Below are 17,581 nucleotides of genomic sequence, written 5' to 3'. Positions count from 1 at the left end.
CTTATTTTGAAAGTATTTATAATGTAACTGACCTGACCCAATCGACCATTTAAATTAATTAGGCATTCACGAACACACGGCAAAATAAAAAAATTGCGACGGTCGAATGATAACACAGGTCTTGTATTGCAAAATAAGAACGGCGATATCTCCTAAAGTATTTGGAATTTCTTATCTCCACCGGGTTTAATGAAAAGAGGAAGTGAAAGAGCATATAATAAAAGTATTTTCAGATTTTTAACATTTTTTTTTCCGCAAATACCGCTACACTACATAATCACCCTGAAATTATTTAAGTTAAATAATTTTACTTGAACCTACTCATTACTGAATACCCTAAACAAATAGGTTACATATATTTATATAACAAACTTTTGATTTAGACACTGATTATTAGTTTGTTCCCATAAACTAATCTGGAAAACTATTAATCCCTTTAACAAAATCTATAACACACTGTTGACCAACTAATCATCATCGTCACACCATTCGAAAATGAATGTTTGTTTACATTTTTCCGTTTTTTGGCGCAATTTAAAATGCTTTCTGCTTGATATTAAGACGCTGTTCCAACTATATGCCAGCGCCTCCGGCTGACGTGGTATGGCCACTCACGTAAGGCTGTTCTAAACACAGTTCGCCACCATTCGCCCAATCATCTACTTGCTTTTAAATTTATCCGGTGTCGCTGTTCCAAGCTGACATCAGTGGCCCGAGTGGTGTGCGTAAGCTTTAAAACTTCGCTTGTTTGTTTTATCAATCCAAACATTATGCCGGAAAGGATAATAAACGCCGTAGTTTTGCGTATTTTTACAGTATATTTTTGAGTTTAACATTATAACGTGAGCGTGTGTAAGCTTTTGTTTGCTTTAGTGCATTTATGACTAATGTTCAGTGGCGGCCATGTTGCGGTGTTTGTTTACCAGTGACGAGACAAGTCTTTTACCCAGTATTTAAATTTTGCGTAAAAACACTGCGATTTCGCGTTTTAATACTAAATTTTGTTTAAAAACGCTGTGTTATGGCGATTTCGCGTAAAAACTGTATTTTACGGCGATTTCACGTTTATCGTTGTTTAATCGCGATCGCGAAAAGAACAGGTCCCTATGCATGACTTATTAAATGGTTTGGTGTGCTTTTGTTTACTCTTTTTTAACAAACGTACTTTTCATGAATATGTTAATTTTTTAAGAATAACTTTACTTAATTTTTTTCTACAGAAATATTAAAAGACGTAAGTAACGTAAATGTTTTAAAAACGTCAAGCAACAGTTCTGAAGCAAAAAAATATGTCAGCGCTTTTGTGTTACGTAGATATTTTTTTTTGTGTTCAGAAAGCTGTAATCGGCAAAAAGGATCGGCATGCATGAAGCCGATCATGCAAATGACAAAATGACCAAAATCGGCCGATCTTAATAATTGGCAATCGGCATCGGCTCACCCATAGAAGTAAGAGTGCGCTGTAACATTTAATTTGCCCCATATGTATATCTGAAGTAATTTACGGTAACTATGATGCATCTGTGTTAAGTTATTGTGCTTCTACAGTAACTGTAGTTCTTTTTATGGTAGTTCTTTTATTTGTGCGGTAACTATGGTGCTTTGTCAATGTTTATTTTGTCACTCATTCATTTGTCTTCACATACACCATTATTATGTTCAGCTAGGCTTACTGTAAAATCGACGTGTATTGGTATGTTTATTTCTTTTCAATGACACATGGTATAAATAATATTTATGTTGAAAAGGCTTTTCAAAGCCCATTTTAAGAAAACAGTTGTTACTGCAGTGAATTCTACAAAATTTTGAGTATGGCATTTGCACAAAAGTTATATATTTTTTTGTTTTTGTAGTATAGGTTAACATAACAAAATTGTAACGACAATGCCCAATTACGTCTAAACCAAAATGAAAATTTTATACAGTATGAGATTAAGTAAAATCAGCCACCATCGCTAGCGAATTCAGTACTTAATTATCTACATAGTTAAAATAATAAAATGGCGAGAGATTATAAGCATACTTAAATTGTAACAAATACCTTTTTAATTAATTCTGCATCAACTAATTACATTTTATACTACACTGTGGTGTATGAGCTTCAAAATTAGCAGGTATATAATCCTAGATTACTCCAGGTTTGTATTAACGAAGTTTCAAGAATGTTTTATTATGTCCCTAGACCAAACAGTGAACTACTCGAATTTTTCCAGCTTCTTTAAAATTAGGCTCGAGTCTAGTACTTAAAAATCGACTTGATTCAAAATTTTGAGTACTCATGCACCCCTAGTCTAGTGTTATGTCAGGTGGCTATGTGGAAAAATAGCCAAACAATTGTATTTTGTTTTGACATTTCATTTTTCTGTTTATAATAAAACTTCACTGTTTTTTTTGTGGTCAATCCTGTGCTCAAAATTAAAATGTTAGTGAAACCAAATTACTTACTATTTACAAAGTACTTACAAAGAACTCGAAGCTGAGCAGAAGAAAACTTTGTTTTCAGCTGGTTTGAAGCTCTGCACTGATACATAGCTTGATCTCTCTCAGGGTCCAAGTGCTGAATAATTAACACATTATCCACAATGTTATAGCGGTCTCTATCTTGATCTGGCAATCTTGAAACATCAAGCAATTCTCCATTTCGTAACCAACTGTACATTACATCTGGAATTCCAAATGCTTCACAAGTCCATGTAAGTTCTCCTCCATTGTCCATATGCTTATCAGTCAGTGGTATAGTAAAATTTGGTTCAGCTAAAACATTTCAACAAAAATCACACACAAATTAGAAACATGAACATTTGCTTCCAGTTCAATTTAAAAAAATATAGAATAAAAAATCAATGTGTGAAAAGCCACCTTATTTTAGCACTAAGCCGAGTTTGAGCTATACCAATATAATTTGTTGAAATAGCCATGTCAAACTGATTTAAATTTGCAGCAAGACAAAACTGTATTCAAACTTATATTTTGCTAGTCAGTTTCAATTTTATTACTTTCTTATTTGAATTTTCTGGCTGTAGAAAACTGTCAAATTCTACATTTTCTGGATTATATCAAAATATGAAATAACAGAATCCGACTGATATATTACATGACCTACAATTGCCAAAATGGTGTAAACAACATTAGCAACTGCCACAGATATTCTGATATATAATTTTTACTGTTGCTACTGAGAATTAATACATATTTTGTATAAATGCTGATTCAAACAAGCTTTTGAAGATCTACACATGTTATTTTTTGGTCAATTATAGCAAAGTTAGAATGATTTGCTTAGCATCTTGTCCACAGAAGGTCATTACAGATATTAAGTGTACAAGGCATTGACCAAAGTCTACTGTAAGAAACCATTCCAGCATTTACCTGGAATGATTTTGGAAATCATGAAAAACCAAAATCAGGATGGTCAGACCAGCTAGACTGGAATAAGAGTCCAGTCTCTAAACACTGTGCCTCCTAACTCTATGTTTGAAAGTTAAATCTCCGAACATTAGCACATTTTCAAATAAATTTCAAAAGGCTCGGCTCAAATTTTCGTGACTTAACAACCTCTTAGCAAGCACATCAACAAGCACCACCAATTATTTCACTCTTCTTTCGAGAGAACTACCAGCACTACCCAAATAAGTGTAATTACAGTGTCACTTCAACACACCAGCCCCTCAAAGTAATGCCTTAATTCATTCCAGGAAAACAGAGCTCTAATAAAAAAATTCTTATCAAATACAATTTTTCCTTAAGAATGTATGTTAATCAAAATAATTTTTTTCTCAACCATGGAATTTTTCTTATTGAATATGTTGACTACCATTTTAATCAAGATGCAACTCTTGTTAAAATTAATTTACTGTATTAATTATATGTCAAAATACATTTCACATACAATTAAAAAAATGTGGTTCCATTTTGAGAGTAAACATTGTAAAATTAAATTACAGATTAAAAATTCCAAATACTGTACTATGTTAGTTGGGCTGAAGTAAATGGGCAATGAAGGTAAAAAAAAAAATAGTTTTTAAGGATGTAACAACGTAGATTACAGCCTTCCCCATCCATCCCAGCAATAATAATTTATTATAAACTTTTTGTCATATTTCAGGTTAGATTTAAAGTTTTTCCATTTTCAAAGTTATTGTGAAAATAATTCTCCGGGTTTATTGTTTTTATTTATAAAATTCACAAATTTATATTTCAAGTATTTTTTTGCTGGCTTCTTTGTGGGGAAAGGCATGCTGACGTGATTTTCCTTCATTTTTTCCACGACCGAGGCTTTGTTTCACACGCTAGGCGTGTGAGTCACGGTCACGGGAGTGCGAGAAAGATACAAAATCGCTGCGTCGTGGGAACAGAAGCAAGCATTTCGTGGAAGCTTTCGTTGCCATGCGCCGTGATTGGCTGAAAATTACGTCAGCGAGCCCAGAACACTGCCCGCACAAGGGAGAGGAAGGCTGTAAGATCAGTCATTGTCCGAGCACCAGGCCGAGCGGTCGTTGTTCAGGCGGCGGGCCGAGCATGCCGTGGTCGGGCGATGGCTCCGGGTTTTATCTTCTTTTTAATGTACATTTAATTTTTATTTGTTCGGTTGTGCTAAATATTTTGTGATTTTTAAATGAATAATTAAAACCAGGTAATACATTGAACATTGTGTATAAATTCCTTCTTTCTTCGTGACCTGCAACCTGTATGTTCCACTCATCACCTAATTTGAGCTAGCCCGAGGTGGTGAGTGGTGACAAGGAAAGGGCAAACTATCAATTGATTCTTCATATTATTAATTTGTTGGATTGAGTTTCATGCTATAAAAGTGATGTTGCCAATGTCCGTGCTAATTCACATGAATGAAAAGTAGTGCTACTTTGAATTTATGACTGAACAACTCAAATGATGCTGTAATTTATTGTCGTAATTACTTCAAAACCATGCAAATCGAACAAAATTACTTTGAGAGGTAGAAGTATTAAAGCAAAATAAAATATTAAACAATTTTTTGTATCCTCAGCTTGAATATCAAAATAATTGTAACAAATAACAAAATAGAAACTAATAAATGATAACACATGGTTGCTACAAGCTTGTAATTCCAAAATTCCCTCACTTTTCCAGGTTTTCCAGACCTGAAGTAATGAATTTCCTCGACCTTTCACACACTAAACATCCTAAAGCGCCACTTGATGTTAACACTTTTTTCTGCAGGAAAAGAAGGTTGAATGTGCCGTTCAAATGGCCCATTTTCATATTAAAACATATGCATACCAAATTAATTAATAATTACATAATAAAATCTCTTTCCTTGGAAGAAAACACTAGCACAGTATTTCAACTGCACCTACAATATATTTTTAGTCAGTTGAACTCAACCTATTAAAATTAATTATTGGCCATTCTGAAACAAAGCCTCATTTCTGGAAAAAATAGTTGTAAGTTGCATTTTAACTCCTTCACACAATTTACAATCATTCAAGTTTTTTACCAGTAGTTTACACTCTGAGTAGTTAGGTTAGCTTTTATATATTACAATTAGTGTGTGATCATAATAATCAGTGGAATAGGTTGGCTACATTAAAAATATTTTAGATAGTGTAGACTAGGTTAACTTCATCAAAAATACTTTGAATGTATTTGAACAATTGGTTCTAGCTAACCTAACCTAAAATTTGATGTTGAAATGAAAAAAATTTATATTAATGAAGTAGGAACCACTTAATAGAATGTGTATAACCAAATTTGTAATATAATTTAAATTACAAATAATATAAAATATAATTATTTATTTCATGTTTACCTAAGGTTTCCCATTTCACAAGTAGAGGTTACCTGAATTTTAAAGCTACTGGGCAGTCCCCACTATATATATATATATATATATATATATATATATATATATAGGAGGAGTGGGGACTGCCCAGTAGCTTTAAAATTATATATATTATATATATATATAATTATATATATATACATTTATAATTATATATATATTTTTTTTTTTCTGAGCTCGGAACTTAACCTTATACTTCAGCTTACAGAATTAATACTTGAGTATGGTGGGTGATACCACAGAGGTGAAGAAAATGTTTAATCTGTGGTGTTGATGACTCGTTGACATATTTAAAACTAATTTGTACTAAAACCCTTGAACACTAAATACATGAAAATAAATGAGCCAACAACAAATGACTCCTGTTGCTGATAAACTGTAAATGATATGGTCAGTATGCTATGGAAACCTAGACTATAGTATACTGGTAGGAATGCAGTTAGAAAAAGAAATAACAAGATAATTATGATGAGAGAAACAAAAATATTTAATGGTGGAAGATTTATTATTTAAAATTAAGAGCAGTCTGAATGAAAATATAGTTGTGAAGGTGGAAATGGTATATAAAATGACTATAAACAGGAGACAAGACACAGCAAACACTTTCACTAACGACAAAACACTGACACATAAAACCAAACACTGAATACTGAAAACCTTGAAAATCTTATTTAAACAGTATTAAGATTAATAAACATGAAAATCGTACAATAAGTTTACAATTCTATTTGGTGTATGACGTAGTTGAGGATTAGTTGAAAATTTATTATATTTTACAGGCTTTATTTCTGAGCAAAAAAAAAATATTATAATTATTTTGAATATTTAAAATTTACATGTGATCAATCCCTTCCGGAGTCTAATTGTAGCTAAACTCATTGGGAGATACGGAGGCACAGATAAATTACAAATGTTTGTAGATACTTTAATACAGTTTAAATTCAAAGAGATAGTTATAACGAAAACAGAAAATAATAGTTACTTAAGGCACACGGCATTACTCAGTAGAAGCAATTTTTAATCGATCTGAAGGACCACTGAGTGTTCGGAAAACGTACTTCTCTTTAAAAACAGCCAAAAATATTTGATCTTCGTTCCAAATAATGTTTAAGGTTACATAGTTTACGTGACGGTACAGTTCAACAATTAACGCGGGCGTAAAATCACTTTTGCTATAAGCCCCTTGCTTAGTACAATGGCGACGCTATTTGCTTATGGCGTACCTTTACTAGTGAAACTTAAGTCAATTTTCATCTAAAATAATTTCCTTAGTTCCAGAACAACTTTACTCACTGTCGATGTCTGGGTCTAGATGCACAATTTTACATTACACCATATAAGCAACAATGCAAGAAAACCATATTTTATAGATTTTAATCACCAAGGCGTTAGGCCTCAGCCTATACGTGGTAACGCCAAAAAAAACCTATTTCTTAATTTTTAATCTACTTCCTGTTCCGGTGCTGCCGAATCCCGTGAAGACCCTGTCTGGGAGATCCAGAGCAGCATCTCATGGCCTTCGGTCACAACAATAGTGTTAAATCACAGGTAAGTAATATCTCGAAAAACAATAAGATTCCAAATAAAAAATGTGAACAGGATGAAACATACATGAAAAATCAGTAGGACTTCCAACAATACATAGGAAAAATAAGTTCATAATAATAAGGTTCAAAATACTTATTATAAGTTCTTGTTTTCAGGTTAGACCTATAGTGTTTTTCAAGTTAAGGTAATACAACAATAGCGTGCTCGTAAAAATGCATTGACACGAGAGAAGGTTAATTCAAACAATAAGAAAGTATATAAATAATACTGAAAATACATTTAAATAAGAATTAAATGTCTGTACGGACACTTTGTGGTAGTACACTACTTTCACAAGTACCTCACTTCATATGAACACTCTTGAAGATTTGTTGATTATGGTCATGACACCAATTTCATAGCACATCATGTTGTTTTTCTTTTAATTTTGAATTTCTAAATGCCATTTTTCTTCCCACGGGCATCACAACATGTGCGTTTCATATATTTTGTTTAATATTAACACATAAACCCCAACTCTCCATGATTTTATCTCTATAGTAAACAAGAGCCGGCAATCTCCCGAATTATTTTAATAAATTCAGTGTTTAGTTATTTATTGACAACACACGCCCATCATAATAAATGGCCGCATAAAAAAATTAACACAGTTTAAGATCAAAATACGTGTTTGCAAATGATTTCTATCGATTCTCCTGAAACTATTGCGTAAAGGCTATCGAACTTGTATGTAATCATGTGTAAATAACTTTTTTTTTCCTTGTTAAACTATGTGTTTATAGAAAAAGTCTGAGAATTCACGAAAAGAAGGAAAATCAACCCTAATTTTGTGATATTAAAAGTTTCTGAATTTTTTGAGGTGTCTGAACGTTGATGAAAGTGGTATTTTCTGTTTCACTATTAACAGAAGAATAAATTCGAGAAATATGTTGTGATTTCCCTGACACTTCCCGGAATCATTTTAAATTCTCTGACTTTTCTCAGTTTTCCCAGTTTTCTAGTACTGTAGCAACCATGTAACAGCTCTGAGAGTGCTAGGGAGGCTTGCAAAAAATAGAAATATATAAATAAGCAACCTATGTTGTAAAAATAAAGATTGGGAGTAAAATTATGACTTTAAAGTGGAAAAAAAAGATGTAGGGGAGAATGGGGAGGGTTGGGACAGAGGGAGGAATGGGACATCTAATTTTTAATTATAAAGGATGGTAGCACTGGGCAGATAATTTTTTTTTAGTTTGCTTTAGTGTCAAAGCTGTCAGCCATATTGTTTTGGCAGTTCTAAAGAAGCATCTAAGAAGAAAGAACACATTTTTCTAATTTCACTGGACTAAAGTAATTTTTGAGGGTATGTAATTTGTTTGTACTAGCTGCAAATTAGTAGACCTAGTTTGTTTGAATCATGTTTAAACAGTGCATCCAGTATCTCAGCAAAATGTAAAGTTGACATAATGCTATGATTATAACCTTAAAGGTGAAAATATTTTAATTCAATACAAAAACATCTCACGGGGAGCATTGGGACAAGATGTGTGGGGAGGGTTGGGACTGTCCAAACCCTCCCCTAGTAACTACATCACACCTAAAAATTAGCAGAATTGAGAAAACATTTTACAAACTTTTAAAATTTTGGCTGTTTTGTATATTAATTATAGTACTTCACATATTTGGTCAAGTGTTGATTGGGATTTATGATTAGGCGTCTATAATAAGCCAAAATTTGTAATGTCATTAACATATTAATTTGTAAACAAGTTTACTAACCTCAATTACAAATATGGTTGTTACAGATGGTGATTTAAGCAACTAGGTCAAAATATGCCTCAGAAATACAAAAAGACCACTTCTCGTAGCATTCCTTCATGGGATGTAATCAAGCAAGCAACAGCTGACCTGAAGGAAGGCAAGAGTTTGAGGGCAACATCTAAAAAGTTTGGAATTCCAAAATCTTCACTGGCACGTTATGCAGTAGAAAATGTTTCTTCCTTTGATCATGCCAAGAAGTTTGGATCCCCCCATATACACATTCCCAAATATTCACTATTGAAGAGGAAAAGTTATTAGCAAACTATTGCATTCATTCCTCAAAACTAAATTATGGATTATCAAAAGTTGGTGTTAGAAAATTAGCTTTCCAGTTTGCAAAAGCGAACAAAATCAAAGTACCTGACAACTGGTTTACGAATGAAATGGCAGGCTTAGACTGGATGCGGGTATATATGGCAAGAAATCTAAATTTGTCACTGCGGAAACCGGAAGCCACAAGCTTATCTAGAGGCACCAGTTTTAATAGGAAAAATGTAGGGGATTTCTTTTCTAACTTAAATAGTGTTTATTCAAGATACAAGTTGGAAGCGCACACGATCTACAACTGTGATGAGACTGGTTTAAAAACTGTTGAAGTACCAGACAAAGTTATTGCAAGTAAAGGATGCAAACAAGTTTGCCAAGCTACATCTGTGGAGCGAGGAAATCTTGTTACGATGTGTAGTGCTGTGAATGCTATAGGCAACTCAATACCTACATTCTTCATATTTCCAAGAGTGCATTACAAAGAGCACATCATGATGATAGGAGCTCCTACAGGTTCTTCTGGTTCAGCTCATGTATCTGGGTGGATGACAGGTCCTAGTTTTGTATTATTTCTTCAGCATTTCAAAAAATACACTAATGTTTCTGCTGACCAACCTGTGCTCTTAATTCTAGACAACCATGAAAGTCATTTATCTCTTGAAGGCCTGAACTACTGTAAGGAGAACAATATTATTTTACTGACACTGCCTCCGCACTGTTCCAATAAGCTGCAGCCTTTGGATGTCAGTGTCTTTGGACCCTTCAAAAAGTATTATAATAGTGCTTGTGACGAATGGATGCTTAGCAATCCTGGAAAAACTATTACCATTAACCATATTCCCAGTATTGTAAACAAAGCTTACAGTCAAGCATTCACACCTCGAAACATTCAGGCAGGATTTACAAAGACTGGAATATATCCCTTCAATTCTGATGTATTTAGTGGTGATGACTTCTTATGCTCTGCAATAACAGATCGACCTATACCACAAAATGTTGACAGTAACACAGGTCTACCTACCACCACCATTGCTAACTCAGAAGTGTCACCATCTACATCAAGTGCTATGCACATCACACCTCATTTCTCTCCATCACAGACCTTAGACATGAACAATGAGCTAGCAGCATCCTCCCAAACAGGCACACTTTCTATCCTTACCACCAATAGTGACACTAGAAATTGTTCACTAATACTTGAGGGCACTAGTGAAGTCCGTGCAACAATTACACCAGAACACATAAGACCATACCCCAAAGCTCCAGCTCGTAAAACTTCTCGTGGAGGTCGAAAGCCAGGAAGAACTAGAATTCTCACAGACACACCAGAGAAATGGGAGCTAGAGCAGCAGTATGCAATGCGAGGAAGAAAAAAATTAGAGGCAAGAAAAAAATCTGCTCCAGATAAAACTAAAAAAATGTTTGATAGCTTCGAAGATGACATTAGTGGCATTAGTGAAGAGTCAAATGATTTGCCCTTGGAGATGTCAGACAGTGAATCAGAAATTGATAATGATGCGAGTGACCGAAAGTTTAACGAAGGGAACTATGTTATTGTAAAATTTGCAACCAAATCCTCCTGTGTGCACTATGTAGGACGAATCCAGTCCGTAATTGAAAGTGGCTTTGAATATCAAATTCAATTTTTGCGAAGAGATGGTGAAACATTTAACTTCTATTATCCAGAGGTTGATGATATATCATTAGTGGCAGACAATGACATCATCACTAAGCTCCGAGATCCTGTGACTAGCGGCGGAACTCGTAGGGCCGGACTAAAGCTCAAGTTTTCTTCCTCTTCATTTATATTTTCATTAATAATTCGATAAGGCTTAATTGATGTGCCAATGTAAATATGTGCATGCACAAAAAATAGCTTGGGAGCATATTTTGAATATTTTTTGAATAATGAGCTATGGTTATTTTTGTTGTCATCAAAAAATTTTGCTATTGAAACTTTTAGCCTAAAAACTACAAGCAAGGCAACAAGTTTTGTTTAAAGGGACTGATAGACAAATTGCTAGATAGACAAATTGCTATACTAATAAGCCTGTGCCTGAATGATATACGCCTACCTATGTCAAAATTTTGTTTTAGTAGGTTCATATGCCGTTTGTGTACATGTAAATATAAATTATGTTGGTCTTCATATTATGCTATATGAATAAGGGAGAAATTTTTTTTTGTGTTGTCCCAATCCTCCCCTACTGTTGTCCCAATCCTCCCTAACATAGGGAGGCTTGGGACAACAGTAAGCTTCTGATTAAAACACATGTATTGTTAAAAAGTACACCAATTATTTCTTTGAAAAAATTTGCAGACATAGCCTAAAGTTCAATTAGTAACATAGCCAGGACAGATATTGAAATAAAATAAATTTGAAGAGTTAAAAAACATATATTTTAAATCTGTCCCAACCCTCCCCAGCCTCCCCTAATTATTTACACAATATTCTTTCAATATTCAAATTAATCCATCCTAACCACACCACTTTTACAGACTTTATCATGCATCATATAATCCAGCACCAAATGGTTAAAAATAATTATTTTACAATAACCCTAAAAGGAAGTACAAACATAATTTATTGGTTTCATTAGAAAACAAAAGGCCTGTTGGTTTTCGTATAAAATTTCACAAACCTTGTATGCTAAGAAAAACACTGTTTTCAATAGCTGCTCTATCATTATGTGCTCTGCACACATATTCACCCTGATCTTCTACTTGTACACTTGGAATGGTGAGTACACGGTTGTAGTTACTTATAACTGCTCCACGAGGCAAACTAGCCCCTCGCCTCGTCCAATTATATGATGGTGCTGGACTGAAAAAGTGTGAGAAAGTTATTACCCACATATTAAAATAAACCAAGGTCCACATTGACTACAGTTGTGTACATCATGCAACTTAAGTTAAAATTTATCTTTGCATTATAAACACACACACATTATTACAAATATCTGTAAAAGAGCCAAGAGTAGATGAATGAATGAATTTTTGCTAACCGTCTCATTTACACTTGGTCATTAGAGATGATGAAGGAAGAGGGGAATGGAGTATTGAGAGAATGAATGGGTGGGGGGAAACGAGGTAGCCAAGAAAATCCACTGGCTTACTGTAACATCAGCCATATTTCACACTTAGGAATATTCCGAGGTAATCTAGTTGGGAATCAAACCAGCTCACCTTGGTGGGAGGCAAATGATTAGACCAACCAACCACCGTGGCATTAAGTATAGGATTATGGCTCTGATAATTAAGTACATAACAAATATCTGAAGGAGGCATGGATTGTTAGCTGGCAATAATATTTATTTTTAATTTAAAAATTATGTTAATATTTCATACATTACTAACCAGGATTGTTTCAAATTATTTATGACTAAATTTGGCCGTCCAGTTATTACAATGTCAAATAATTTTTATTAATTGACAGACCACAGTCCTGACACAAGATATTTTTGAATTCCAATAATGGTTCTATACCGATTACTTCTATTGCCTAAAATATGTAGTAATCACACATAGCAGTACTTACTAGCCAAATGCAACACACTCCAATCTAACTTCTTTTCCTGCAACTGGGGCATCAGGAAAAGCCTTTGGAAAGTGATTAGGAAACTGAAGTTGTTGATAATTTGCTGCAAAAAAATTGACAAAAATAGTTACTTGTTAAACATATTAGACTAACTATTTGTATGAAAACACTTCAAACTATTCAGCTAACCTATTCATAGAATATACATTAAACGTGAGTGGAAATCAACTGATAAAATACTTACAGGTACAATGCAGGCAACATAATTAATAGCAACAAACCAAAATTTTTGATGTGTGGGTAAATTAAAACATTTCAGTTTATATTTCTTTGTATGAATTTAAAAATATGGATATGACTAATAGATTCTTATTTACAAACAGTTAATGAGTTGTATAGGAATTATGGTATTCGACAAATCATGAGACTGTTCTGTCAGATAGAGCATTAAAGCCGATTTGTGATTATATTTATAATTATACTTAAATCATTATAATATCTGCAGTTCTTGGAAATAAAATTTAACCATAAAATTAACTATTAAAGTACATTAGTGTTTTACTACAAAGAAACCCTCACTATATACAGAAAAGGCTGGGTGCTATATCTTTTATAGGCAATATCTACATTGTTGGTTATGATTTTATTTAGAATAAATCAACTATTAAACTAAATAATTTTTAATGAGTATAATTACATTTTTCATGAAAACTATAAACTACAGCTGTTACACTCATCATATTACAGATGAATACCTACTTTCTTTATTTAAGATAGCTCACATACTAAAATGTAAATACTATATGCATTTATGGTCAGACTATTAAAAACCAAAATTGAAAATTTACATTTTTGGTAAAGAATCAAGCAGAAATGGAAATAAAAAAACAAATTTAGAAATTCTACATGGCTCAGTCTGGTTAAAAGGAAAGAAAAAAGGAAGCGAAAGCACACATTAAGAGAGCACTTACAAATCGAGGTTTGAATCGCCAAAAAAATTTCACTTCCATCATGTGTACATGAGTTTGAATCAATATATATTTTTTTTATTATATAAAAACACATGCATACACGAATGCAAAGTTGTGTCAAAATTTCAAGGCAATCAGTGAAGAACTTTCAGAGATTAGCTACTTAGTACAAATGAACATTTACATTTTTATTAATATAGAATAGTCAAACTCTAAAATATGTAACATTGTTGCAGTTTTTCATGGAGTGTATTAAGTGCCATTTCTCATTCAATATTAAAAACAAAAATATGTTTAACACTTAATACCAAAACTTCATACTTACAATGAGGATTTGCTGTGAGACGAAAGAATGGGCCATTGCGGCCCTTATCTGAAACACTACTCTGCACCATGCAACTATAATTTCCTGTGTCAATATGTTCCAATGCAGAGAAATACAGTGCACCATCGTATGAGACAAAAACGCGCTTATCTTCTTCAACTAAGTTCAGGAATGTGTCACGAACCCAATAGTATTTCACAGCTGAAAGTAAACAGAAGAAAAAATATACATAAAACAAATCCAAACTGTATTCCCCAACTGTCACACACTACTCCACAAGATTACAAAACAGAACTTTTACCGTAAACTTACTATTGATTGACTAAATCAAACAATTTTAAAAACTTTTCTTTAAATTCAAATAAAATGTAACTGAAAACCAATAAAAAATTTTAAAAACCAAAATATCACAAAAAATACATATTACAAAGAATATTTTACAAAACATATTTATGCAAAACTTGTTTACAGAACAGTAATAAATAACACACCTCTAGCACAGAAGCTTAGAGGACTTTTGCTCTGTTTGATGCCATTCCAACCCCTCTGCTCAGAGTGTTCTAGTGCACCAAATTGTTGTACCAGAATTTCTGGACCAATTTTCCCTGAGTGTTCAAAGTTACCATAAAAAAAGAAGGATTTCCTATAGTTCTTTTAATTAAATAGCAGCTACCAAATTTTTATTGCAAAATTTTCACTTTTAAAGCCTAAATAGTTGTTATGATCGCTTAGTTTTCTGCAGTACGATGTTTTTTTTTACAAAACTCCCCTGTTAATAGAAATTACTTTACTGACACCCATAGAGAATTTTTTTCACAGTTAGAGAATTCTTTTCTAAAATATATTACTTACCTAACATTGCATTTTAAATTAAATTTGTCTATCCTTTCAAAGTTTTCCAAGACAGGTTATCCAGACTTGCAAACTTTAATAATATTGCATCCCACATGAGGTGCTAGGCTGACACTGATGGTTAGTGGTTTATATAACAAACATAAACCTCTTCTTATAGATAACAAAACATTAAATTATTTTGTAGCATTCATTTTTATGCAATATATTTTTTGGAGATAATAAAAATTACAGAATTTAGTGCTAAATTAAAGTGGTTTGTAAACAAATATGACCAAACATACAAGACTCAAAACTAAAAACCTGACATTAATTGAGGACTGTGCCCTTAGTTTGTCAACCTGATACAGCATGACACCACTTTCTCCACTTAAACCCCCCTCCTCCACAGCATGTGTGCACATGTATGCTAGTTGCCATTTAAACAGCATACTGGCAGCAGTCATGTGCATGTGAATTGGCAGTGCTTAAAAGTATTTTATATTAATTAATTCTCATTGGTAGTGTTTATTTCACTACACTCATTGATTACCTGCACACTCATTTATAGGCTAACTTATCAATTATGTCAGTGGAAAACCCCAATGAATTTGTTCTTATGAAAAAGTTATCTTTAGTAAATATATCATCCCAAATTATGTGAACATACCCACCCAGCGCCTTTCAGCACTGGCCTCTCCTTCAGTCTTCTATAGATTCCTAAAGAGGTAGGATGTTCTCTGCAGCCTAAAGACTATAGACTTACATACTCACTCTTTTCATTCATCCCAGAGGCAGACTTCTGGGATATTTAACTGCATATTTGCTTGCCGAAGTTATATCACGAGATGTGACTAGACTCTGCCCTAACCTAAACTGATTATGTGTAACCACGTGAGCCGTGTTGAGCGGAATAACGATGCATTCACATGAGTTATAGAGTCCACCACGAGGGAGCGCAAGTCCGGATTGAGGCAAGTGGGACACCAAAGAGCACACAGTAATTAAACATCTACAGTGTAAGTTATCGTAGCATGCTCGATGCTGAGAGCTAGCCATGTTTTTATGCTTAAAACATTGCCATCTGGGAACTAAGTCTAGCAACCACATTTGCAATCCCTACGGAGTGCCTCTCATCAGATCCCGTGCCCTTCTCATATGGTGGTGTCAGTACATACCATACTGCAAATGCTACTCCCTTGCTACACCACAGATATCACATTGAAAAAGTCCTAATGGAGAGTTTCGTAGAAATAAGTTAGTTGGAAGAAAAGTAACTCTGAAAACACACATAGCCAGAAGAGTGATCGCTAAATACATTTTTCCTTTAGAATCAAATAGGCTGGTAGAGTCTAATCCACTGCGAATTAAATTGCATATTATTTTATTCTCAATTGTGTCTAAAAATTTTAATTTTTTTCTTAATAATTAGTAAAGTTCCAGGTCAACAAAATCCTTATTTAATATGCTAATTATTTCCTTTCACTGCTACGCCCAGTTATTTCCCCTTATTTCCCTACTAATTATTCCTACAATTACCTAATGAAAAATATATGTAGTGGGTCCATACTCTGGAGGCAGACTTTAATGTGGAAAGAATCCAATTAATTGTTGCACAATGAGAAATGTCTTGAAAGTGGAATTATGTTGGAAATAAAGAATGACAGGCATATAGTTTTAGTTAAAAACTATTCAAAAATGATTTTTCTTATATATAGAATACAGAATTTTCTGTACAAAAAAATTTCAATACATGATGATACCATGAAAATTCAGGATTCCTTGCATATATTAAATAGGTGAATATGCCTACAGCATTTGTCAAATGCTTATGAACCAAATCCTAAAATAACCAGATTTCCAAATTATAGAGGGTGCCAAACCACTTGGGGAAAAAACTCAGCACTCATACACTAAGTTATGCTGGGAGTGGGATTAAAACACAGACCCTTAACACTTTAGCACAATGCCTCAGCAAACAAGGTCACCAAGGACCCTACTGAACATGTTAGTGTATTTTATACTACTGGTCAAATACATAGTACTGTGTATAAATATTAAATCTTACCTGGATAATGTGGTGGTGGATCACAGTATATAGCTTTTCCCCAGTTTTGATTTCCCGATTCAGCCGCTCGTTTAAGATTAAATTCATTTATATATCCAAATGAAAGCTGAACACTTTCTGACACAATAGTACCAAATTTATTGGTTGCTTTGCAATGGTATGTGCCCCTGTCTGTAATCTGTTAAAAGAAAAATGTTATAGTACTGAAAAATCTTAATAACCTAGTAAGTTCAAAATATTTAACTAACAAAGCAAAGACCTAAATGTTACATTTACACATTAGAAAGGTTAAGGATAAATATTAAGATATAGTTTCATGTCACATGGTTATGGACAAAGACTTCAGGCAATCAGAACTTACAAGTTTAATTGGGCTCCAAAAAACTTGGGTACAGACTCTGCAACATAC

At 33.4% G+C, this 17,581-nt stretch overlaps 1 protein-coding gene across 2 annotated transcripts in view; it reads right to left on the bottom strand.

The window, feature by feature from the left end:
* The window catches only part of LOC134529487 (contactin), a 137,935-nt gene that overhangs the window by 81,987 nt on the left and 38,367 nt on the right, over positions 1-17,581 (bottom strand). For both annotated transcript variants that reach the window (XM_063363626.1, XM_063363625.1), the window contains 5 exons: positions 17,173-17,350; positions 14,274-14,474; positions 12,978-13,080; positions 12,082-12,263; positions 2,464-2,754 (listed from right to left, as the gene is read on the bottom strand). In XM_063363626.1, the coding sequence (XP_063219696.1) occupies positions 2,464-2,754; positions 12,082-12,263; positions 12,978-13,080; positions 14,274-14,474; positions 17,173-17,350 (955 nt within the window). The remainder of the gene's footprint in view (positions 1-2,463; positions 2,755-12,081; positions 12,264-12,977; positions 13,081-14,273; positions 14,475-17,172; positions 17,351-17,581) is intronic.

Source organism: Bacillus rossius, chromosome 2 (assembly GCF_032445375.1).
Source record: "Bacillus rossius redtenbacheri isolate Brsri chromosome 2, Brsri_v3, whole genome shotgun sequence".
NCBI lineage: Eukaryota > Metazoa > Arthropoda > Insecta > Phasmatodea > Bacillidae > Bacillus > Bacillus rossius.
Note: the sequence above shows the minus strand (reverse complement) of the source record. Positions and strands in the feature narration are given on the sequence as shown.